Source organism: Lissotriton helveticus, chromosome 10 (genome assembly GCF_964261635.1).
Source record: "Lissotriton helveticus chromosome 10, aLisHel1.1, whole genome shotgun sequence".
Taxonomy (NCBI): Eukaryota; Metazoa; Chordata; class Amphibia; order Caudata; family Salamandridae; genus Lissotriton; species Lissotriton helveticus.
The window spans coordinates 808,099,156-808,125,621 of record NC_136071.1 but is presented as its reverse complement, the minus strand read 5'-3'; the positions used below and the strand labels follow the sequence as shown (position 1 = coordinate 808,125,621).

The 26,466-nt window shown below is 45.0% G+C and overlaps 1 protein-coding gene across 1 annotated transcript in view; it reads left to right on the top strand.

Annotated features, from left to right (window-relative positions):
* LOC144784113 (patched domain-containing protein 3-like) overlaps nucleotides 1–26,466 on the top strand; it is a 160,679-nt gene that overhangs the window by 29,980 nt on the left and 104,233 nt on the right. Inside the window, exon 2 of the mRNA XM_078662794.1 lies at nucleotides 571–692. Within this exon, the coding sequence (XP_078518920.1) occupies nucleotides 571–692 (122 nt within the window). The remainder of the gene's footprint in view (nucleotides 1–570; nucleotides 693–26,466) is intronic.

Here is a 26,466-nt window from a genome sequence, read left to right as displayed (position 1 = left end):
ATCTATATTGACAATAAATAGCAGTTGTTGCTGCAAGACCCTAGTGCCAAGGTAATAGTAAAAGATGCCTCCCCTGCGCATCCGGGCCTTAGGAGCTCTGGCCTGGCCCCGGTCCCCTATGCTCTATTATTTATCGCTGAATTCTCAGCTGTAAATATATTCTGGAAAACCAACCCGTTTTATACAGACATCAGTAATGAGATCTGAAAATACACACATTTTCGTCTTCAAAATATACTTTTAATTTTTGATATGTATATATTAATTCAATCAAGCAAAAACGTATACTTTAGTAGACTGAGCTGCACCAAGGAGATCTACTTTTAGGTAGGTGGGAAGCTACCAGGAGCTCACGAGTTTCTCGCTGGAGAACCCCAATCATGGTTTCTGTGTAATCAGTTGTTGCATGTTTTTGCATAAGAATGGATTTTATGTTAATCTACAGAGTGTTTTGTTGCAGATCTTCATGATTACACTAAATATAGTTGTGAAACTCCTAACCACAATTCGAGTGTTTCACCAGAAGGTTCGAAATAACAAGTCATTTTAACACAGTTCGTGTTGTCACAGGTGTCCTACTTCACATCGATATCCCACCAACGAGAAACTGAAGGGCATGTCGAGCAAATGGCTCCTTTCCTCAGCACCTCCTACATTCTGACCACATTGTTTTCAGTACTGTCTTGTTTAAGGTAAGTTTTCTTTATCAAAACCACTACTATTTATCAACATTTCATTAAGAAAAACAATGAGCAAAACCACACAATTTTGTATTTTGTACTCTTGTATAATATATGAAATGGATAAAGTTGCTCCAGTCTGTTGCTGGAACTCCAGGCAAATGATAAAGTGAGCCTTGTGTACCATGAAGTGTGCTCTACGCTATGACGTTCACTTTTACAGGATGGATTATGTAGGGGGTAATAGTAGTGATCTGATCAGGCTCCTGGAAAACAGGGACCAATTTAAAGGAGTTCATTGCAAAGCTGCAACCCTAGGGGTAAACTTTCGAGTGGGTGCTTTTTTTTTAATATTAACAGTGTCCTCCAGAAGTGCACCAGGAGCTCTGCTGCAGACGCAGATTTCCGTAAGTATTCTTGGGAAAACATTTGTGAGTCAGAAATTGTGACTATTTGGTGGCTTTTCCGCCTGTGCAACTTTACAAAATGCATACTTGTGCATGGGGAAATCTCATCACGTTTGTGCAAAGGCATTTTTTTCATTCCTTTCTATTTTCTTGTTATCCACTTGAAAAATGTTTTCCTTTCCACCTCCATCAACCTAGTGGGCATTACCTCCCTGTCCGCACAGCAAATGACTTTACTCCTGTACTAGTCAGAAGCAATGAGGTGGAGAAACGTTTATCAATATAAACACAAACTATCAAATTTGTGTATTTTGCCAATTTTACCTCCTTGAAACACCCACTTTCATTGTGGTGTAATATTGTGGAGGAGTAAATGAATTTAGAAGTATAGGTCACCTTTGGTGAATACCTTGACTTGTAAGTTGATGACATTTGTAAGTTGAATTTATTTGCACAAAAAGCTTACTGAACCTATTATACACTTTCTTCTAGAAAACCACGGGCCATATTATCAAGAAAGGGCTATAAATTATCGCCGCTTTTATCGGCAGGAAACTGCCGCTAAAGCAGCGATAATGGGCTTGATAATATGCCCTTGTGAATTCCCATAGATGCCCAGGTTCTGGTGTTGACCTGGGCTTCTATGGGAATTCTTCAGGGCGTATTATCAAGCCCATTATCGCCGCTTTAGCGGCAGTTTCCTGCCGATAAAAGCGGCGATAATGTATCGCTCTTTCTTGATAATATGGTCCTGTGTTTCAGTAATTACTCGTAAACTACAATTTACATGCAACAGAGCTGCACATTTTCGATGGTCTGTTGTCCATCTCACCGGGTGTCCCTTCCTTGGGGTGTGTGCGGAGACGGGGGGACTTCCAAGGGGCTATGCCATCACTACCCTTCGATTAAAATTGGCCTGCGGGCTTCTCACTACCAATAGGAAACGAGTTAATTTAGTCTATTGTAGCATACTAGAGCTTTGTATAAATCATCCAGCTTTGTTTTAGCATCACTTTGTTGAGCTGTTCACGTCTGATCTCCACCAGGTATATTTTTTTCTAAATTCCGTGCTTAGTTTCTTCACCAAGAATAATACATTTTCACTGTGTCACTATACTTTAGTGCATCATTAAATATTTTTGTTATCTAAATTATTTCCTTTGCAAAACCTCAATCTATTTTCAACAATTTACCATTCTGTCTGAGAGCATGATACCGCGACAATGTGTTCAGAGGAGCATTGGTAGAGGCAACAAATGTAGCCTCACTCTACAGGCACAATCCTCTCTCTGCATTCACCCAGGCACACCCTGCCCCCTCCACTCACACTGTTGCTCTGACACTAGCACAACTTTCGACCTATAGTCAGTCAGAAAACTTAACCAGAGCCCACAAAACACAATGCTCACTCTGCATTCATACTTGCATACACCCCTAGCCCTGTACAATTGACCGAGCCTCACTGTGCACCCGCAACATAGGCACATCCCTCTGCACTGACACAGGCACACGTCTCATTGTGCAGTCACACAGGCACACTCACAATAGGTAGACACACAAGCGCATACGTACACCTACACTCTGCACTCAGACAGCCAAATAACTGAATCTGCAAAGACACAGTTATACCTTTTACCATGTACTTAGTCAGACGACTTACCTTGAATTCACAAAAACTCTATGCTGACCCTCATTCTATACCTCCATTTACTCAATTTGCACTCAAAAACCACTCCACTGTTTATCATTGGCTCCCACAGCCACACTGCTCACCCTTCTCTCTCACACAGGCATACCACAAACACACAAGCCACCTCTCACCAGCAACAATCAGAGTTGTTGCAAATGGTGGCACTGTCAACGCAAGTTATATGCTGATGCTTCACCACTGCCAATGCTTTCTTGATTTTGATTTGATTTTGTTATTTATAGAGTGCGTCTGTTGAAAGAAAAGTTCCTAGGGCCACTGCTTGTTTGCGGTTGATGAGAAAGGATTTTATCCAGGCTAATGCTCTGTTGGAAATGCCGCTATTTTGCATCCGGGTGAGGATAATGCCATGTGAAAATGTGTCAAATGCGGCTGGCAGGTCTAAAAGAATCAGCACCCACTTTTTACCTTTATCTAGAATTAATTTCAATGTGTCAACTATTTCTAGTAGAGCGGATTCAGTTGAGTGTTTAGGGCGGAAGCCGGATTGGTGGGGGTTTAGTGTCTTGGCGTTCTCAAAGAAATTGGTTAGTTGTCTGTTAACCAGCCTTTCTGTGAATTTGGCTAGAATGGGTAATAACGATATCGGGCGGAGGTTTGAAAGTATGGATGGATCCATGTTCTGTTTTTTTGTAAGTGGTTTGATTATTGCCAGTTTCCATTCCGCAGTGACTATACCTGTGGCCAGCGAAAAGTTTACTATATTGTTAATTACAGGATTGACAATATCAATGATCTTATGAAGGACCGCAGATGGACATGCGTCCAAGGGAGGGGCAGATTTGCAGGTGGTTATTGCTTCTTGTGTCTGCTCAAGTGAGCTTTTTTCAAATACAGGTAGGAGAGGCCCTGTGTGGGTGGGGTCAGGCTCTAAGTCTGAAGGCTGAATGTGTGTGACGTTAAAATCTTTTTGTATATTGAGAATATTTTCCTCAAAGAAGACAGACATCTGGTTGCATTATGTCTGTGATGGGGGTATTTCCCTACCTGACAATTTAGGGTCGGGAAGGACTTTACGATTGTGAAAATCGTTTTATGGTCATGGCTGGCATCCAGTATTTCTTTTGAGAAGGACTTTTTTTGCCCCCGTTCAGATCCGAGGCCACCGAAGTCATCTGCGCCGTACCACAAGGATCATCACTCAGCCCCACCCTCTTCAACATCTACATGAGCCCCCTCGCGGCCATCGCACGCCAACGCAACCTCAACATCATCTCCTACGCCGACGACACTTAGCTGATCCTCTCCCTCACCAACGACCCAGCCACCGCCAGAACCAACCTACACGAAGGGATGAAAGAAGTAGCCGAGTGGATGAAGAACAGCCGTTTAAAACTCAACTCAGACAAGACGGAAGTCCTCATCCTGGGACCATCTTCCTCCGCCTGGGACGATTCCTGGTGGCCCCCTGCCCTGGGCAGCGCACCCAAACCAACGGACCACGCACGCAACCTGGGCTTCATCCTGGACTCCTCCCTCTCGATGACCAGACAAGTCAACGCCGTCTCGTCCTCGTGCTTCAACATCCTACGCATGCTCCGGAAGATCTTCCGATCGATCCCCACCGAAACCAGGAAGACGGTCACACAGGCACTCGTCACCAGCCGACTGGACTACAGAAACACCCTCTACACCGGAACCACAGCCAAACTACAGAAGAGACTCCAACACATCCAGAACGCCTCCGCACGACTCATCCTGGACATCCCCCGTCACCGCCACATCTCAGGACACCTAAGAGACCTGCACTGGCTCCCCGTCAACAAGAGAATCACGTTCCGACTCCTCACCCACGCACACAAGGCCTTCCACGACCTGGGCCCCAGGTACCTCAACAACCGCCTGACCTTCTACACTCCCACCCGCCAGCTCCGTTCGACCAGCCACGCCCTTGCCGCTGTTCCACGCATCCGAAGAGCCACCAGGGGAGGAAGATCCTTCTCCTACCTGGCGGCCAAGACATGGAACTCCCTCCCCATCCACCTCCGTCAGACCCAAGATCACCTCTCCTTCAGGAAGCAACTCAAGACCTGGCTGTTCGAGCAGTAGCAGACCCTCGTCCCCCAAACGCCTTGAGACCCTCCGGGTGAGTAGCGCGCTATATAAAATTCTTGATTGATTGATTGATTGCCAATTTAATGTACATGTGATATTTTTTCTACTTGATTTGAAGAGGTTTAGGTCTTCTGAGGTGTATGCTCTCCACCATTTCCATTCCAATTGTTTGCACTGGAGGTGGAGCTCAGCTAGTGTGGGCGTATACCAGGGCTCTCAAATTTTAGATTTTGGCTTATTTGTCGGTAGGTCTAATGTGGCTAGCTCATTGCTAATTGAAATTGAATGAAATGATAGTGAGATTTATAAAGCGCTAGCCAATTACCCGAAGTTGTGAAGGCGCTAGCTCCTGAAAACAGACAGACATTGTGCAATCTTGCCAAATGGTTAGAGGTTAAACAACCATGTCTTCAGTGCCTTCCTGAATGCTAAGAGATGAGTCACATCCTTCAATTTCTGGGGGAGAGAGTTCCATCGAAGTCATCCATGTATGGAAGAGTTAAGTGCCTTCCAGTATGTCTCCTGATAGAATTGGAGTGGATGCACTTGCCAGATGTGGGAGCTTTGCATTTACTATCAGTTTGATCCATTTGCGACTTGGCAGTGGTGGAGGTATTTGCTTAAGAGGGAGTGTGTCAACTGAAATCTCAAGGTTGAAGGGGATTAACCTATGATCTGAGCGGACTTGATTGATTGCGGTGCTAACAGTTAATGAGGTGGAGTTAAAGCAAACGCTGACTAACGTGTGACCTGCCTGGTGAGTAGGTGCTGAGACCAGTTGGTGGATTCCACAAGTCTCTAAGATTTCTAGAAAGCTGTCTATTTATGGTTCTTTCCGGCATTCTAGGTGTAGATTGAAATCTCCTAAGAGGGTAAAGTTAGCATACCTAAGCGTAAGGTGACCTAGTGTATCTCGTAGTTATTCCAAAAATTCAAGGCTAGGACCAGGCCGGCGGTAGATCAAACCTCCTGTGAAGGAGGATGAGGCATTGAGTTTGAAGCAGAAACCCAGGCCTTCTGCCCCTTTCAGGGAGGAGAGGTCAAAGTTTGTGCATTTCAGTGAGTTGTAATAGATAAAGGCCACTTCCCCTCCTCTAGTTTCGTCTCTGTCTCGTCTGCAGATGGTGTAGCTGGGGGGGGGGGAGGGTGTCAGGGCGATATCCGGGCTACACCATTCCTTAAGCCATGTTTCGGTGATAAAAAGGAAGTTGAGTTGTAGGTCAACAATCAACTCTTTAATGTCTAGGGAATGTTTACAAAGTGAACGTGCATTGATGAGTCCCCCCTTTAGTAGTGAGTGGCTCAATGCTTTGGGTCTAGTATCTGTGGGCGTGGGGCTGGTGTCTATGAAGTTAAATAACATTCTGCATTTTAGGCATGTTAGGGGGCCTTTGACTTTCCAAGGTACCAAGCCTCATTCACATTTTGTACCGGTGTTAAATGTTTTTAAAAAGTCACATGATGTTGTAATGCCTGTGGGCAGTTGAGCAGCGTGTCTGGCGCTGGTCGCAGCTTTATTGATTTTCATCAGTTGACATTACATCAATTGGCCACCCAACAGAATACAAGATGAAATATATAAAAATGTGTTATACTGTCGCAGTAGCCTGATTACTCAATGCATTTGATTGTTTTGACGTTTTCATTTATTTTTGTATGTCTATTCCTTATGACCTTTCATTTGAAGTATTATATATAATGCTTATTTAGAAACAACCAATAAATATTCTTGAAACAAAAAAAAGGATCAATTATTGCTTCTTCAGTGGTCATTTTTTATTTTGTTTGGCTCTAAAGCTTAGCAAGGCAAACCGGCGACCCCAGTAACTTTGGCCATACTTCTGATTACACCTTAACCCCTTTGGTAGTGATATCTGCTCCCAGGATATTATTCTCCTGTAGTGTGACAGTTTGTAGAGAAGCATTCTCAATATATTATTGATCTGTAGCCTGTCTCCTCCTGGGGACTCATATACCCTCTTATAGTAATGTAAGCAGATCTCATTAATCTTATCCAATGTGTTCACCACTTTCCCTTGTAATATTTGTATGCCCAATATTGGTGAGCCCCTTTTGTGGGATTTGCCGGCCAGGCTACTAGCCTGCCTGGTTTGTCATTCTCATCATGGGTTCATGTAACATATTCCCTATGATCAACACACCATAGCCTTTCCATGACTTGTGCTAGTTCTCTCTGGCCTCCTTAAGGGAGGTTTGCGTGTCCGGTCCCTTGGGTCTATCTATCTCTAGTTGTCTCCCCATTTTTTTTTGTTTGATTACCTCCTCAAGTAGCGTTAGGGGGAACCCTATTACTGCTGCAATGTTGGGTCTCTGTCTAGAGTCTTAAAGGCCCCCTACTCTACATGGAGGGAAGAGGCCATGTTTCTATTGTCCAGGACATTACTCTGCATATCTTGTCTCAAATCTTGCTTAAAATGTATGGTCCTCCAATAACCATGGATTTAGTTTCCAGTTAGGTGAGGTGGCTTTCCCTCAGTTCCAGTCTATCCTTCGAAGTAAGAGGTTGTGGTCTGAGAAGGTGAGAGTTAGGTATTCTGTATGGCACACTTTGACATATACTTTGGGTGAGTACATTCATTTATCTAGTTGAATGTACAGTTCTTGAAGACTAGTGAAACAAGATTAGCCCCTGGTGTTTGAGTTCTGTTCTCCAACAAAAACACACTTTATAGGATGTGAGGGAATTTTATAGACTCAATGCGGATTAAACCCCACTATTCTATTAATCACAAAATAAAACGTATAAACCGTGGTCTGTAAAAACTAGATGCCAATCTAGATAAATTGCTAGAACAAAGTGCACCAAAAAATGCTCTCAGGCTGTGAGTGACCAACGAGGATCAAGCGAGCGTACAAAAGCTTGTAAAGAGAAAAGGAAAAGACCCATTCAGGATTGTTGGAATTCCATCATTCACCGAAGTGACCATTGTCATCATCTGGGGTTCCAACCAAACTCTCCTCTGTCCTCATTATTCATAGAGGGACACTGAGTGAGTTGTGTCCTCTATTAGATAGTTTCAAAGAGAACAGAGAAAATGTGGAGTAAGGTTAGAGCTTGCGTTTGGCCTTTAGGGATATTTCCAATTAGAAGAGTGCAGTGCAAAAAAGAAATAAATGCATTATTAAAATAGCTCAAGTCATGGAAAGGCTATGGTGCGTCACAGCAGGTCTCCTTCCCCTCTGGCTGCGCAGTTCAGCTCTCCAGTCATCAAAGCTGCCAAATGAGACTCCTGCAGGGACATCCCAGGAGGGCACCAGTTGTGGCATAGCAGTCCTCCCTCAGTTGCAAGTTTGTCTGATTTTCTCTGTGCTTTTCTACTCCCAAATCCCTCATCAACACACTAGAGGGCATATTTATTAATGTTTTGATCACCCTTGCATGTGCAAGGTAATGCACTGAGTGATGCAAAACCTAGATAAGATTTACCAATCCACGCAAGACCACCTTGCATGGCCCTGCGTGCCTTGGTAAATCTGGAGTAACGCAAGGCAGTGCAAGTAGCTGCCTTGCGTTACTCTGCCCCATGGAGGCATCCACCCATGGATTCTGAAGAATGCACAGATTTACCAATACTGGTAGATCTGGGAATGCGTCAGAAGGGAAACAGCGTTTACAACGCAGACAGAACTACATAGTGCCATTACATGCAGGCACTATAACAAACGCGTTGTTACCTCGTGTTCCATTACAACGCAGGTTGTTACATCTACTTGCTTTAGGATTTTAAATCCAACACCTTCTCTACTGTTGCACAAACTGGAGTTGGAGTAGTAAAATATACAATTCCAAAGTCCAGTGCTTCCCTAAGGCAAGTCGTTGTAACAACTTGCATGGTAAGAATGCGTTTGTTGAATTGCCCGCATTGTAAAGGCATGCAGACCTCAAGAACTTCCGGCCCATCTCTCTGCTCCCCTTCCCGGCCAAGGTCATCGAGAAAACCGTCAACAGACAACTAACCCGATACCTCGAAGAAAACAGAATCCTGGACCCTTCCCAGTCAGGGTTCCGCAGCAACCACAGGACCGAGACTGCCCTCATCGCCGCCACAGACGACATCAGGAGCCTGCTGGACCATGGTGAAAGCGCAGCACTCATCCTCCTAGACCTCTCCGGCGCCTTCGACACCGTCTGCCACTGCACTCTACACGCACGCCTCCACGCCGCAGGGATCCGAGACAAGGCTCTGGAATGGACCACGCCTTCCTCTCTGGCAGAACCCAGAGTGTCCGCCTCCCCGATTCCGTTCCAAAGCCTCTGAGATCATCTGCGGCGTACCCTGGGATTCTCCCTCAGCCCGACACTGTTCAACAGTTACATGGCCCGCTCACACACGTCTCCCGACAGCACAACCTCAACATAATCTCCTACGCCGACGACACTCAAAAATTTCTCTCCCTCACCAAGGAACCCATCACCTCCAAAGCCAAACTCCATAAAGGAATGAAGGCCGTCGCCGACTGGATGAAGATCAGCCATCTGAAGCTGAAATCGGACAAGACGGAGGTCCTCATCCTCGGCTCCAACCCTTCAGCCTAGGACGACTCCTCGTGGCCGACGGCACAGGGGGCAGCCCCAACAACCACCGACCACGCACGCCACCTGGGAATCATCCACAACTCAACACTCTCAATGACCAAGCAAGTCAACGCTGTCTCCTCCTCCTGCTTCAACAACCACCGCAAAATCTACAGATGGATCCCACCAGATACAAGAAAGACAGGAAACAGCCATAACAACGCAGGCATTACCCCGCGCTGCTATTACAACGCTGCCTTTACAACGCAAGTCGTTACAACGACTTGCGCTGGAGGGCGCTGTTGGATAGGGAATAGTTTAATTTTCTATTCCAACACCTTCCCTACTGTAACGTGGGCTGGAGTTGGAATAGAAAATTAAACTATTCCACTATCCAGCCCTTACATCGCAAGTCGTTGTAACGACTTGCGTTGTAAAAACAGCGTTGTAATGGCACGTGGTGTAAAAGCCCGCAGTGTAATGCCATACAACCAGGAAGATAGTCACCCAGGCGCTCGTCAGTAGCGGACTCGACTACAGAAACGCCCTCTACGCGGGAGCCCCAACCAAGCTCATCAAACGACTACAATGCATCCAAAACGCTTTGGCACGACTGATCCTCGACGTTCCATGACACAGCCACATCACCCCCCACTTAAGAAACCTGCACAGGCTCCCCGTCAACAAGAGGATATCCTTCAAGCTCCTCATCCACACACACAGAGCACTCCACAAGACCGGCCCAGCCTACCTCAACAGATGGCTCTCCATCTACATCCCCAACCGCCAGCTATGCACCGCCGACCTCTCACTCCCCATTGTACCGTGCATCCGAAGAACAACCACCGGTAGGAGATCCTTCTCCTACCTCGCCGCCAAGACATGGAACACCCTCCCACTAAGCCTACGAAGACCTAAGACCTGCTGACCTTCAGGAGGATACTCAAGACCTGGCTGTTCGATCAGTAGCGCCCCCCCCCCTCCCAGCACCTTGAGAACCTCAAGGGTATGTAGTGCGCTTTACAAATGATTGATTGATTGTAAAAGCATGCGTGATTACCTAATACATCCGCGTCAGAATGCTACGCCTCCCCAGCGGGGCATAACAAGGAGAAATATCTTTATTTCTCTTCGTTTTTTCTTCTTTATAAGTGTGCTACATTTTGCAGCACTGGTAGAATGAGGAAAAAGCCTCAGAAGTTGGCCTATCTGTGAAAAAACAACGCTGCCTGTGTTGGTGCTCGGCAGAAGATTGTGCGTCAGTGCAGACAGAAACCAGGAATGCACCATAGAATGACAGATATGACACATCCTGACCTCTACCTTTCATGCACCGCAGCACAGCAAGGTGTCTTGTTGCATTTTGTTGTGTGAAATGTTGATAAATACAACCATCCATAGGAGGGCTGAGACTTCTGCCATTTTGTCGTGCATTCACAGGCCAGGAGGGCAAGTGTAATACACTTTGATCCTCCGTTAAGCGGATCCCTCTGGCCAACCAGCAAATCTCTTCTGAATTGCACTTCTGTGGGCTCCTGCGAGGCACCTACCAATTGGGGGGCTTATTTACAAGCCCATTGTGCTGCTGGTGTGTCACTTTTTTGTAGATGAGGCCTTAAGTATTTAGGGCCTCATCTACAAGAAGGTGACAAAACACTGCAAGTCATTTAGCTGTGCTATGCTGCGTCATTTTCAAACCACAGGAATGCGTTGTATTAACAATCCCTGTGCTTTCCCCTGCGCTGGTACACAATTAGCAGCCATGCGCCAGCACAGGTACCCTTTTGTCATTTTGCAAGGGTGCCCGCCCAGCGGAGATTATTGTTTTTGTGCAGGAGGGGACACTTTCCTGCACAAAAACAATAATTAATGGCATCTTACTCTTTCTTTTGAAAAAAAAAATCTTTATTGCACATTTTCCACAAATACAATACACAAAAGACAAAAGACACCAACGACACAAAAGACACTCCCACCCCTCCCCTTGATCAGGGACTAAATAGAGACAGAGGAGCAATATGAATAATAATCATCAGTGTGATAATACAGATGAAACACTGGGCTAAGGCAATTATCTAAAGACTTCCTACAACTAATCTGGGAGCCATAAAAACATCATAGAGCCAATCCAGATAAAACACATGTAAGAATTAGACAGTTCCTAAAGTGCAATGTGCAAAATGAAAGAGAGCAAAGGAGCTCTGGCCAAAAATGAATACTGTATCTACATACAACATCAATTTTCCAATCTAGATAATGGCGCCCATACAAAATGCTCTTTTTTCCTTGCTCTGCAGCTTTCTCTAAGATATATCGCCTTTTCCAATTTGGAAACAGCTAATAGGCGGGCCAATCAGTGTTGAAACAGAGAAGGCTGCGGGTCGAGCCAAGATGTAGCGATTACAAGTCTAAAAATCCCCATTGTAACAGCAAGAAAATAATCTTTATCCGGCGCCCGTTCCTCTTCACCTACTCCTAGCAAAATTAGTTTGGGGAGTCAATAAAACTTTTATACCTAATTTACTGTGAAGAAAAAATTTGAATTTCAATCTAAACGGGGTTTAAAGAAGAACAAGTTTCAAATATATTGACAATATCAGCGCAAGCAGTGGCACATCGGGGATAGTTGATTCCCTGGCTGAAGACCCATTTTGCAATTCTCGCGGGTGTATAGTATAACATAAACCAGGTTTTAAAAAACTGTACTTGTAAACTGGCTGACATTAAAACAGTTTGAGATAAGCTAATGGCCTTTCTAAATTCATTTTACGAAATCGCAATCTTCTCCTGCCTGCTAAAAACCACTTTATCAAGATCATCCTTCATTCCATTATTTAAAAGCTGATAGATTGTCCCAATCCAAGTATGATTCTAAGTGATTAACATTTCGACCAAAACCTTTTTATCAAAACGGTTGGGCCTGCTTGCTTTACGCTGTAAATAATCGCTAATTTGTAGGTACTTAAAAAACTCCTCGTTATTAATGCCAAACTCTGCCTTAAGTTTATCAAACGAGACAAAGCTAGAAGGTGAATTAAAAGTACCTAATTTTACTCTCCCTGCCAAGGACCAGATTTTCATATAGCCATCGTTAACGATTTCCGGTAGGTTTCAATTATTCTGAATCTAGTTATAAAAATTCAATCTCCCCAGCCTCAACAATTTCCGTAGAGCGGTCCAGACCTTAAACGTGCCCAAAAGACACTTAAGCCATACTTTTTTGTTGAAGCTATATTCTACTTGTCTCCAAAGACACCCCCAAGCCTCTTTTCCTATCAATAGTTCAAATATGGTAGGGGTAGGCTGTGGGGAAACCTCTAACGTTGGTTCCCTCAGCAAAATCCTCCTATATTGCAACATGGTGGCTCAATAATTTAATTTAAGATTCGGCAGGGCCCACCTTCCTCTCTCTCTTTTGGGAGCAATAAATACCTCAGCGCTCTCCTTGGTTTAGAATAAGCCCATATAAATCTAGAAAAAAACATCATCAATAGCTTTAAGGCAATCATTGGGGAAATCTAAAGGAATTGCTCTAAAAAATAAAACAAATTAGGATAAAATATCATCTTTATAAGATTACAACGACCATTCATTGTAAAATGCAAATTATTTAACCTTACTAACCCTTTTCTAGTTTTATCTAAATATCTAGATTTCAATTAACAATAGCCTCCAAATCAGAAGAGATGCAAACACCAAGATATACTGCTTTTTCCACTACTCTTTTGTCTACCAAAGCAATCAGGTTATTAAAATAATTTGTGTATTTTCCTTGTTTAACGAGAAACCAGAAATTTTCCCCAAAACAGACGCTTCCGTCTCTATTACCTTAATGCTAGTCTCAGGGTTAGGAGTCAATACTGCAACATTGTATGCAATTGCAACGTTTTGTGCTATGTTTTCTTATAAATAGGCTGATATTCAGCGCAAACAGGAGTGGAGAGCAAGGACACCCCTGTGCAGGTTCCTCGGGTAATCATCACAGGCCCTGTCATATCTCCTGAAATACAGACCTTTACAACAGGCTTGCAATATAAGGCCTTATTTCCTTGAATAAACCTTGGACCAATACCCCTCGCATACATTGTGTGCCATAGGAATTGTCAGGAGACCCTGTCAAATGCCTTTTCGGCATCTATAAGATCAAGGCCACAGGGTCTCCTGACACTTCGCCATGGCATCAAAAAGTGAGACCACTCTCCGAATGTGAGCAGTAGTATCGCTCCCTGCAATAAACCCATGCTGTTGGTTCGCAACCAGGTTTTTGATGACCTGAGTTAGCCGTGCTGCTATTAACTTAAGAGTAAATTTTGGTGTCCCCATTTATCAATGTGATTGGCCGATATGAGCCTAATTCTGAAGGTGGCTTATCTTAATATTTTTTAAAAACAACAATTTTGGCCGCCGACCAAGAATCTCGAGGGGTAGTTCCACTAAATATTTGATTAAATAGTGTTGTCATCTGACCTTTCAGCTGGGGAGCATATGTTTTACAAAATTCAGAAGGAATTGCATCCTCACATGCAGCTTTACAGGAGGGGAGATTGGAAATTTCAAGAACAATTTCTTAACACATTAGCTCTTCTTCTAGAGATTTCGGTTCATCCAAGGATAATTGCTTGCAGGCGCCTTTTCAAGAAACTCTTCAATTTGCCGATGGCAATCCCTGATTTCTTCAGTATATAATGTTTGGTAAAACACTTGAAATGCATCTCTGATTTATTTTACATCTGTGTCTGCACCAAGAACAGGGTCTTGAACTTCTCTTATCTTTCTATTTGTATACCACTGCCTGACTCTTACTGCCAACTGGTGTCGAACCTGCTCGCTACACTCGTAGTTCTTTCTTTTTAAGTAACATACTTTTACAACAAAAAAAATCAATATGAACATATGTGGAATGCAGCGCAGAAAAATAGGTGTAGCAATGCCCCATTGGATTCTTTTGGCACCAAACATCTACTAGGCCATGATCTTTACACACACCTTTAAGGGTTTGAGACACTTTATGTTTTCATCTGGTATACATTATTTGTCCCCCTTATGTCAAAATTGACTGTGAGGTTAATATGAAAGTCTCTCCCCATAAAGCTATAGGTGGGGAACAATGAATTATCTCTTTAGATATCTGGTTGAGAGTGGAGGGATCATCAAGAATGCTACCGTATACAGAGCACAACACCATTTTACTTCCACCAGGAGAATGACAAACAGCTGCTTCCCATCTTCCTTTGTAGTCGGATCCTACTTGAGTACATTTTAGCAAGCTGCCTTAGGCCAGAACTGCAACCCCCCCAGAACGAGCACCTTGTGAGATGCCACATATAGCCCAAGGAGTTAAAAAATATCCCTCTGCGTAGCTTGAATATGCATTTCTTGTACGCTGATGATGTCTGCCTTCAAAACGTTTAGACCTATTGAAGTTCTAACTCTTTTTTAGGATCATTTAGGCCGCAGATGTTAATAGAGGCAGTACAAATCATCTGGTTATCAATCATAGTCTTACTTTGAGTAAGATCCTTGACACCTTCCCCTCAACATTATAATACCACTACCCCAGAAGTACCCCAGAAGCATTTCTTTTCCACTCCCTAGTGTCCAACTCCCAGTCTCTCGACTTTTTCCCCTTTTGACCCTGATAGTGTAGGATTTCCATACTCTTCCCTTCCACGCCTCTCCAACCCCCCCTAGAGGGGGCCCCCTCCACCACCCAGGCGACCCATTCCTACCCCAACCCCCACTCCCACTCACAACCAATGAGCAACCAAGCCTTGCCTGAATGACATCATCTGACAAGGCAAGCCCGGTTCCCAGCCCCCCACCACTGACCCGCAATATGTCACAGGATTCTTACACACCAGTTTTTTTAACGTCTTATATTTTTTTTTTTACTTGACTATCTTAACCCCTTCAGCACGGCGCGAATTTTCGCGCTGTGCTGAAGGTTCTAATGAGCCTATGGGCTCATGACGGAACGGTTCCGTCATGAGCACAGCTCAACCGACGCTCATGACGGAACCGTTCCGTCATGAGCATGGAAGGGGTTAAAAATAGTTTGTGAGTCACCTTTATCTTATTGATTTCTTTTTTACTTTTCAAGATACATATATTTCAGATCTCCCCTGCAACTCAGCTAGATATTCTTGCGCCTGAATCTTCTTAGAAGAAGCTACGGGTCCGCCCCTTAAAAATCACATTCAATTTCACAGGGTTTTGTAGGTACACCTCCGCACGCAGCTTCTGGAAGGAAGCAAACTTCTGTGTTAGACGCCATCTACGCTCCACAGTGGCGTGGGCAAAGTCCGGTCATGCGAAGAAAAAAACTCCCTCAAACTCCTTTTTAAAAATTGGACACGCCAGATCGAAAAGGTGCTTCCTCGATAAAAAGTTCCCAAAGTAGACCAGAATGGCCCGAGGGTATGCTGTATTATCTGCATGTTGTTTCTTGAGGGTTAGGGGGAATCTGTGCATCCTCTGTATTTCTTTTTCCCAGTCCCAATCTTTAAGTTCTGGGAATGCTCCCTTTAGGAGTTTAACTACATACTCTCTGGGATTTCCTCCTTCTGCCCCTTCTGGAATACCGAACAGTCTCAGGTTATTTCTTCTTTGTCTTTTCTCATAGACCTCAAGCTTCCACATCATGCCTGTAAGCTTAGGATCTTGGGAAGTACTCAGGGTTTTTAGTTCTACAACCTCCGAATCGAGGGTTTCTGTGCATGCCTCCACACTGGTCATCCTCCCAGAGATATCAGAGCAGGTTTTACTTATTTTCTAACTGCACCCTGTAACTTCTTCGAGGTCTGTCAAGCCCGATGGTTATCCATCTGAACCTTCCGCCTTCATCTGCTTGATAGGAGCCAAGATCAAGGAAGGTGAGGGTTCCAGCACAGTTATGGTTCCAGAATGGTGAGGCAGATCCCCTGAGGTTAATTCTCCCATACCCTGCCTTTGCTGATCCACCTGTTGGACAGCAGAGTAATCCAAACTGAGCCTAGGGGTATCTTTCCAGGAGGAGTCTTTATGGCTTTTGTTTGCCTTCTTTTCGCTTGGTGCCTGCTTCTTTTCTGAAGATCTCCTCTTACTTTTCCTTATACCTAATAATCTCTTACGACTGGCAAGGGCAACAGTTTGCCTAGCAAGCTGCAACTGAATGAACATGACAACGTAGAAGCTGAGGAGCCTAATTCCGGCATTGAGGAGTCTGAATCATCAGCTAATGAAAATACAATTCTAGCCGCCCACCCATTAAATCAGGCAAAGCTAATAATCTTGGGTCTCCTAGAGAGCCACAACCTAGCAAAGTAGAGTCCAATTTAGGTAATTGGGAAGAAAAGAAAGCCACAAGCCCGCCATTGGAATTCTCACCGATAGTAGAATTAATCAAGCTTTGCTCTGGCTGTGATTCCCTTCTTACTACATCCACCATAGGGGTGATTGCGTAATTCTTGTCCTCACCTGCCTTTGTGCTCCTGGAGGCATCTACCACAGACTCATACACTTGACAAAGAGCGGATGGAATAGCTGATAGGGGGTAACAGAGACCACATCTTGATTTTTCAATGTCCTGGTGTGTTTTGGTGGAAATAGGTCAGAGAATGAGGGTTGACCTTCCACTGACAGCGTGAAAGTGCTCCCCCAAGCCAGGTTCTTTCCACCCATGCCAGCAGGCTCCTAATTTTTCTTCTTGTTCCTCACCTTGGCACCAACCTCTTTGGGCTGTTCCTGGTGCATGCTGGGCTACGTAGTACCAGCTGGGAGCGGAACCGCAACAGCAGCCGTGGTAATCGGGAGTTTTGGATTTGATGCTTTAGTCTCTCTGCCAGCCATCAGTGCGCGAGGACTCCCTCACCCGGCTGAAGCCGCGAGGCAAGCCCACCTCAGCCTCTGTCCAGAAACCCCATGGAGGACCGCAACCAGAGTCACTCCGTGTCTCCCGCCTGTGCTCCGTCTCAAAGACCCAAAACCATGGCTGTCAGAATAGCACCGTGAAAAAACAGAAATCCAGATGTCTTCCAGGATCCCCACCTGCGTCTGGCACTGGATCTCCGGTCGAGAAGCGCCGAGTTACAGAAAAGTTGAGGGGGCAGGGTTGGAGCTGTGGAACCTGTGAGCCTCTACTCAAAAGCTTTCTTTGCCCCAGACGGTATTTCACTCTCAATGCATGGGAAGAGGAAAAAACGAAAAGTATTTCTCCTCGTTACTCCATTCCCACGCCAACCCTGGGGACACGTAGGATTTTGATGTATTCCTTGTTTTACAAAATGTTGTAAATCTGGGAATGCGTCAAGTTTCATGGATGTTGCATAGAAACACCCACAGCAAAAGCAATCGAACACCCCTTTCACGCAGAGTAATGCAGTTAAAGGGCCCATATTTTTAAGGCCATGAAAAGTCACGCAGGGTGACTGTAAGTGGTCTTGTAAATATGGGCAAGCAAATTGTGCACCTTGATGTTCATAAACTGCATTTCTAAATCTTTTACAGCCAAAACAGACCCCTAAACAGTAGTGAAGGTGCTCAGGTTCAGACCTTGTGTAAGTCCAGCACCAGACATGGCCACTCATAGGTACTAAAACACCCTCCCATAAAAAGTAATGGAGGCAGAGTCCTAAAGTTAAACCCCATCAGAAATAATGTTACAAAAAATTAATTTTTTTCCACTTTAAAAAAATGTATATTCAAATAAATCTGTATATATTTATAGCTACGGAAAGAGCTGCCAGAAGCATTCAATTTTTAGTTCTGACTTTTTTTTCAACTTTTTTTTTCATTTTGAGTTATTTGTCTAGCTATACAAATGAACGTCTGTGATACTAAGCATACATTCATCATGACTCCCTTATAGCAATGTGTCATGGCACATGCACAGTTGCCTGTCATGACCATTGTGTGCGCATTGGCAGCGATATTAGAATGGGTTTTCGTTAATAAAAACCCATTTCAGGATTGCTGGCCATGTTTGTGCATTCGTCATGACACATGCAAGTGCAACGGATTACACAAGAAAAGCAGAAGCAAAACCTCTTTTATTGCCGAGATTTTTTAAATTTTTTTTTTACAAGAATTGTGTGCATTACAGTGTTGTCTCCCGCTCAGTACATTTGTTAGAAAAAACCGTTGGGTTCAGTATATACTGACTGTGGATCTTTTTTAAAACAAAAACTCAGAGGACCTCATTTATGAGAAATGACGCATCACTGCGTGAAAGCAGCGATGCGTCACTTCTCAGTTCGCACTCCTTGCGACATTCTGGATGCATCATATTTAATGTATGACGCATCATGTCGCAAGGAGTTACAGATACATCAGTATTTCTGAAGTATCTGTAAGCGCAAAAGTGACGCATTGCTGGAGTGTCACAAAAGTGACGCAACTCCAGCAAAATATCCTTTCTTATAGGGCAAGTCCCATGGGAAAGGGCCTGCGTCAGTATTACGCCTGCTGTGAGGCAGGCGCGAGATATTGATGCAATGGCGTCCTGGAAGTGAAGCATTGAAATCTCATAGATTTCACTGCGTCACTTCTACAAAGCTTTTTGCGGGGGAACGTCCCCCTTGCATACATTATACCTGACGCAGGTATAATGTAACCCAGGGGTTTACAAAGTGACGCATCTGCTTAGATGCGTCACTTTGTAAATAGTGCGGGCCCTCTTAAACTTTCTTTGGCATCCTGTAAACCCTTCGGTGGACTTGCTGCTGTGCCGCCGCTCTTCAGAGGGTAAAGAAAATGCCCGGACATACCTGTTGACGCCCTGGTGGGACTCGTGGTCCCTGGGTGCACCACCATCCTTTCTGTTGGAAAGATCATTTCAGGTGTCAGACGGCACTTCCACGTCCAAGGCCCAGCCCATGCAGTGTGGGGTTCCTCAGGGCTCCTCCCTGAGCCCCACACTTTTTAACGTTTATATGTCCCCCCTTGAGGACATTATCACCCCCTTCGGCGTCAAAACAGTAATGTACGCTGACGATACACAGCTGGTGGTTTCAATCAACCAATCAAACACCAACCTTGAAAATCTCTGCAGGTGTTCATAAAGAGTCTCCCAATGGATGTGTGACTCTTGACTTAAACTAAATGGAGACAAATCGGAGATCCTTCTCTTAGGTAATCCAAACAAACTCCCAACAAACCTCTCCTGGCCACCCTGTATGGGAACTCGCCCAACCCCAAAAACCGAGGTCAAAAGTCTAGGCATATGGCTCGACCAGGACCTTAATTTTAAAACCCAGGCCAGAAAAACCTCAGGGACCTGCTTTGGCCTCATCCGCATGTCCCGAAAGATCCTACACCTGATCCCCTTCCAGTCCAGGAAGCTACTGATGCAGGGGCTGGTCAACTCCAGGTTAGACTATGGTAACGTCTTGTACCTGGGAGCCCCGGCATCTGTCATCCACAAACTTCAGGTGGCTCAGAACGCGGCAGCTAGAACCCTAACAGGAACCAAAGCAAGATCCTCGGCGAAACCAGCTCTCAAAAGCCTGCATTGGCTCCCAGTGAAGGAGCGAATTACCTTCAAAGCGCTGTGCATCTCCCACAAGATAATGCACAACAAAGGCCCCCCTACCCTCAGGTCCCTGATGAGACCCCACCAGTCCACCAAAAACCTAAGATCTGACTCACTTGCCCTTGCCAGCATTCCACGAATAAAAAAGTCAAGATCCGGCGGCCGTTTGTTTGCCTACAACGCACCAAAACTATGGAATACCCTGCCAGTAGCCATGAGGAGAGAACACAACCTCCTATCATTCCGTAAACAATTAAAAACCTGGCTCTTCCCTTAAAACCCCGTCTCCCTTACCGCCCCCCCTCCCCTCTGGAATACTGGGTCGTGTTAGCGCTGGGATGCCCGAGGGTAGCTATGCGCTCTACAAACCCCTACTCAACTCAACTGCTTTTGCCGCTGCCCAAGTGCCTAATCTGACCCAGCTGCCGTTGCTGGGGGAGGCGCTGTCATCGCGCTTAAAGCGCCGCCTTCCCCCATGCAGTGCGGGCCCTCTTAAACTTTCTTTGGCATCCTGTAAACCCTTCGGTGGACTTGCTACTGTGCCGCTGCTCTTCAGAGGGTAAAGAAAACGCCTGGACATACCTGTTGACGCACTGGAGGGAGTCGTGGTCCCATGGTGCATCGCACTGCTTTTTCCACTGCCTGAGTGCCTAATCTGACACAGCTGCCGCTGCTGGGGGAGGCGCTGTCACCGCGCTTAAAGCGCCGCCTTCCCCCACGCAGTGCGGGGCCCTCTTAAACTTTTTTTGGCATCCTGTAAACCCTTCGGTGGATTTGCTGCTGTGCCGCTGCTCTTCGGAGGGTAAAGAAAACGCATGGACATACCTGTTGACGCACTGCGGGGACTCGTGGTCCCATGGTGCATCGCACTGCTTTTTCTGCTGCCTGAGTGCCTAATCTGACACAGCTGCCGCTGCTGGGGGAGGCGCTGTCACTGCGCTTAAAGCGCCGCCTTCCCCCACGCAGTGCGGGGCCCTCTTAAACTTTCTTTGGCATCCTGTAAACCCTTCGGTGGACTTGCTGCTGTGCCGCCGCTCTTCAGAGGGTAAAGGAAATGCCCGGACATACCTGTTGACGCCCTGGTGGGACTCGTGGTCCCAGGGTGCATCGCACTGCTTTTGACTCTGCCCGAGTGCCTAATCTGACACAGTGGCTGCTGCTGGGGGAGGCGCTGTCATCGCGCTTAAAGCGCCGCCTTCCCCCACGCAACGCGGGACGTTCGCGGGCGGCGCCGGGAGAAGCCCGGGACAAGGGTGGGGCCGTCTAAGGCCATCGTTGGCAGGAGGAGGCTGGGCTGGGCCACCCCCCTTTCATCCACTTGTTTGAAGCACTGAGACTGGAAGGACCTGGTTAGTGACTTTAATAGTTTAATTACTGCAAGTGGTTAACATGGCAGCCAAGCAGAGAAAAGGGTTGAGGGTGGGGGCCGTTGTGGTTGGAACGTTGGTGCTTTCTCAAACAGGGCTGAATCTGTTTTGCAACACGAGATTATCTTAACAGAAAAAAAGGTTATCTTTGGGGCTTACTGGGGACAAATGATCATCTCTAGGAGCAATAAGTAAAGCCAAATCACCAGTAGTTGCCCCACAATTGCTAGTATGTACAAGTACTGAGCAACATGATTTGGGGACAGGTAAAGTAGATTCGATAGCACCAAACTCAGGAACAGATAGAACTCGAGAGTTAAGTGACTCCAGTGACTTGATTCTGGAGCAGCCACAAAGGCAAATGGATCTATCTCACATAGCACCATTGAGCCCAATAGTAATAGTCTCCAACGCTCCACGGTTATCCACTACCCGACCTTATTCCCAAATGATACGCAAGAAGCATTAAGTCATGCAAATAGCCCTGCTTTATCATCAAGGCTATGCAAACAAAGGCCAGTATTGGAGAATAAGGGGTAACAAAGAAACCAAATCCACCTCCACGTAACAATAAATCTAGAAAGATAGTGGGGACACATAAAACGAACAAGCCAACTAGTGAGTTGGCCAATAAAATGCAACTAAAAAAATCAATTAGTACACAAACAGAGTTTGATCAGCCTCTATATGCTAATTGGATTGAAGAAATGACCGGGAAATTTGAGCCTAAAATAAAATCTACCCTGGAAACTGTACTTAAGGACAAACTTGACATAATAGAAGAACGTATGAGAACAAGTTTTCGGCAGTTGGAAATTAGGATTGAACAACTGGATAAATTATTGGGGAGTGAGGGTAGGGGTAACATCTACACTGACCAAAGAACCCAGCCAGCCAGCAAAAATATACACCCCCAATCTGAGCCAAGAGGGGCTATTACAACCACCACACTGTCTACCAATACCGATAGGGAAATTACAGAAACTACCGAGGGGGGGCACTATGCCATTCACGATACACGGGGCAATTCTATTAGAAGATCGCAAACACAAACAGTCCCTGATAATCCAAGTTCACACTACGATAGGACAGTAACATATAGTCCTAAAGGTACTGATTTAATGCCTAATAAGGATGTTTTACAGCTTCCACCGGCAGCCTGCCCATACGTAGTTGTGCTAACTGGAGTCCCAACCTTAAGAAGAGAACAAAAAGAAACTTGGATCAATCTGCGGAACAAAACAGCGGATTAGCTCATAAAATTTAAACGCTTTCCCCCGATAAATATTGATGATATCTTGATAGTTCGTAGGGTTGGGTGGGTGGGGGATTTAACAAAAAATATCAGAGGCGATTGTGTGGTGATAAACTTTAGACGCCCTCAATTAGCCAGGAGAATACTAGATTTTCAGGAAGAGATCCACCATCAGAGTACGTCCATCAATACTCTTCCACTGAGATACTTTTATAAGCCAGCTGTTGGAAGTAATATTGGAGGTCTGGTTCCTCACATAACATTAGCAAATAGGTTTGCTGGGCTCTCCACACTTGGTGATTTGGACTGACTGACTAGTCCTAGCGATCCTGCAATACAGAGTGCAAAACATCGTAGGGTACTATATAATACTCTAGAAGTCGAGATAATATCGAAAGCTTTCGGGATAAATGAATTAGACATGAAAGGAGGACCAGAGGTAGTCTTACCCCCACAAATATCGAGCTTGGAAAATGCTCTAATAAAATTGGATGTTCAAGGGGAGGTCACAACCAGGGGAGAATCTAGGTGCCCTGAAATAAAGCTCATCTCTTGGAATATTGCAGGTCTCACCAAGAATTTAGTGGATGGGATATGAAGTGACAATATACATTTGAGTCATATAATCCTCCTACAGGAGACTTGGTCACTGGAAATCCCCCACAGACTAGGTTATACAACTTTTAGCGTAAATGCTAGCCAGTCTGGTAGAGGGAGACCATCTGGTGGCCTGGTCATCTGGGTAGGGATTGGCCTAGAAGTTGACATAATCTCTTTACATATTTAATCCCAGGACATACAGGGAGTAAAAATAATTACACGAGATAAAAGGGACCTATATCTAATTAATATTTACAATAGGCCAAGCGCTAGTAATAAGGATTCATTGACAATAGATCAACTTGACTCGTTCTACACACAGTAGGGCCCTTGTCATGTGTAATTGTTGGCGGTGATTTTAATTGTAAATATGAACCGATGATGGGTCTGAATGATCTCTTTGATGAACAAGATAGGGCTAATAATATCCCAAGTATAGATAGTAGCGGGGAGATAAAATGTACGGTCGCATCGGCTCAAATTCTAAAGCTCAGTGTAGGACACGATTTACGGGCATGCAACGGGCGTCTACCTTCAGATAGACCTGGAGCATTTACATTTTGTAGAGGCAGCTCGCGCAGCAAGATAGATTATATCTTGGTCTCAATGAATTTTTGGCAAAACACCATAGATTTTAGAATTATGCATACAGTGGAAAGTGATCATTATCCCTTAGAACTGACATTAGAACTCCAGCCTTTTAAGTCCGTTACAGCTGGAACTGAAAGGAGTAATCTACCAATCGGAGAGCTTTTAATAAGTAATAACAGACGTGCTCTGAAATGGCCTTACATCCTAGCTAAAGATGGGGCGATGACAAACATTTATAATACATTTGCTGATATTGTCACACCATTCCAAGATTTAATAGTAGGAGAAGACAGTGTATTACAAATGCACAATAATTTGGTAGACGCACTGATTCTGTCCTTAAGTAGTATGTACAAAGAGAAAGACGGAGGAAGTAATAAACAAAGAGGGATAGAAAATCCCTGGTACATCAAAGATTGTAGATCAGCGAAGGGTGAGCTAATACAGGCAATTAAAAGCAAGAATGTATTAGAAATCAGGGTGAGAAGGCAAAATTTCAAGAGGATATTGGTAGATGCAAAAAAAGCTTGGGATGATGACATTTAGACTGATCTAATTGTTGCTGCAAAGTCCAAAGACCAGGCTGCCTTCTGGAGCCTAATCGCGAAGGGCAATAGGACTGGAAGAAGTGCTAAAGATCTTTATTTAGATGAGAAAACCTGGGTGGATCACTTTACTGGTCTGTATTATGATAAAACCGGGGAAACTTCCGTACTAGAAAAAGAACTGGAAGTAGAATTAATGGCAACTGACTTACATTTGAGTATTGAAGAGACCACAAAAGCCATACTGGCAATCAAATCGGGGAAGGCACCCGGCCCAGACAAAATTCCAGGAGACCTGCTAAAGCATGATTTGGAAGTTTGGGGCCCTTACGTTAACTTTTTATGTAATTCAATAGTTGCTGTGACACCAATTCCCAATACGTGGAAAGGGGCTGAGATTGTGACAATTTATAAAAAGGGCAACCGCAATGATCCAGCTAACCATCGTCCAATAAGTTTAATTGACATTTTACACAAAGTTTTTGCTAGACATATTTTAAATAGATTATCAGAATGGATGGATGAGGCAGACATTTTATCTAAGTACCAAGCAGGATTCAGAGCCAGAATAAGCACCATTGACCAAGTGTTGCATTGACCAGTTTCTCGAGGATTACCATCTCCTTGATATTTCCCAGACGGGCTTCCGCTCTAAACATGGGACGGAGACCGCCCTGCTAGCTGTGACAGAGGAGGCGAGGCGGATCTTGGATCGGGGAGGATCAGTGGCAGTGATCCTCCTCAATCTGAGTGCCGCTTTTGATACGGTAAATCATAAAATCCTTGTGAACCGTCTCGCCGACCTGGGTGTGTCCGGAGAAACCCTGGTTTGGTTCAAGTATTTTCTAACTGATAGAACCTTCCAGGTCTTTGATGGCACATCTGTCTCGTCAAGCAGGTCTCTGGGGTGTGGAGTACCTCAGGGTTCTTCACTGAGCCCTACGCTCTTCAATCCATACATGAGACCGCTGGCTGGGATCGTTCGTCCGCATGGTATTAACATCATTTCCTATGCGGATGACACCCAGCTAGTGGTCTCCCTTGTGCAGAAGAGTGGTCTCCAATCACTGCCCAATTAGCAGTGTGCTTGGAAGAGGTGAAGAGCTGGATGATGAGGTCCTGTTTGAAGCTCAATGACGATAAGACCGAGCTCATGCTCTTGGGCTCGGCAGCCCCTCCCACCTTGGAGCTGCTGTGGCCTCTGAGCATGGGTGCAGCCCCTGCCCCCAGAGATAATATCAAAAGTCTGGGGGTATGGCTAGATAAGTCATTGACCTTCAATACACAGGCTACCAAGGTGGCGGCCACCTGCTTTGGCCTCCTTAGGGTGATAAAAAGATCCTTCCCCTCATTCCGTTTGAGGCCAAGCAGATAGTCATACAGGGCCTTGTTCAATCCCGCCTGGATTTCAACAATGCCCTGTACCTTAGGGTGCCAGAGTATAGTCTGCAAAAACTCCAACGAACCCAAAACTGCGCAGCTCGAGCATTACTTGGAGTCCTGCGAAGAACCTCAATAAAGTCGGGGTTAAGAGCTCTGCATTGGTTGCCCATTAGGGAAAGGGTGAAGTTCAAATCTTTGTGTATTGCTCACCAAGCCTTTTGGAAATTGGTCCCAGAAATCAATCACTCTTTGATCTGCCTCTATCTACCCAATAAAATGCTTCGTTCATCATCTGCATCTCTGGCCAAGATCCCTAGAATTCAGAGAGCTAGAGCAGGAGGCTGATCCTTCTCTTATAATGTATCAAAGCTGTGGAACACTCTTCCTCTGCATCTGAGAACTAACCCCAATCTGTCGAGTTTTCATAAACAGCTCAAAACCTTTTTGTTCCAGTAATTAGAACCCCCCCTGTTTTCCTTTAAAGGCACTCTTTTTTAGTTTTAGCGCCTGGACGCCTCAGGGCAGCTGTAGCGCTTAATAAATCCTCTTTTCATTTCATTTCATGAGGTAGACATTTTATCTAAGTACCAAGCAGGATTCAGAACCAGAATAAGCACCATTGACCAAGTGTTTAGATTCACATGTATTTACTGGAAATATATTACCTTAAGGAAGGGCAGCTTATATATTGCCTTTATAGATTTACGGGCAGGCCCGCGACAAACTGTGGGATACATTAAAAAATATTGGGGTACCAGGAGAATTACTTGTGCAATTAATTAGGTTACATAGGACATTTTGCAAAAGTCAGATGGGGACCAAGGGGTGAAT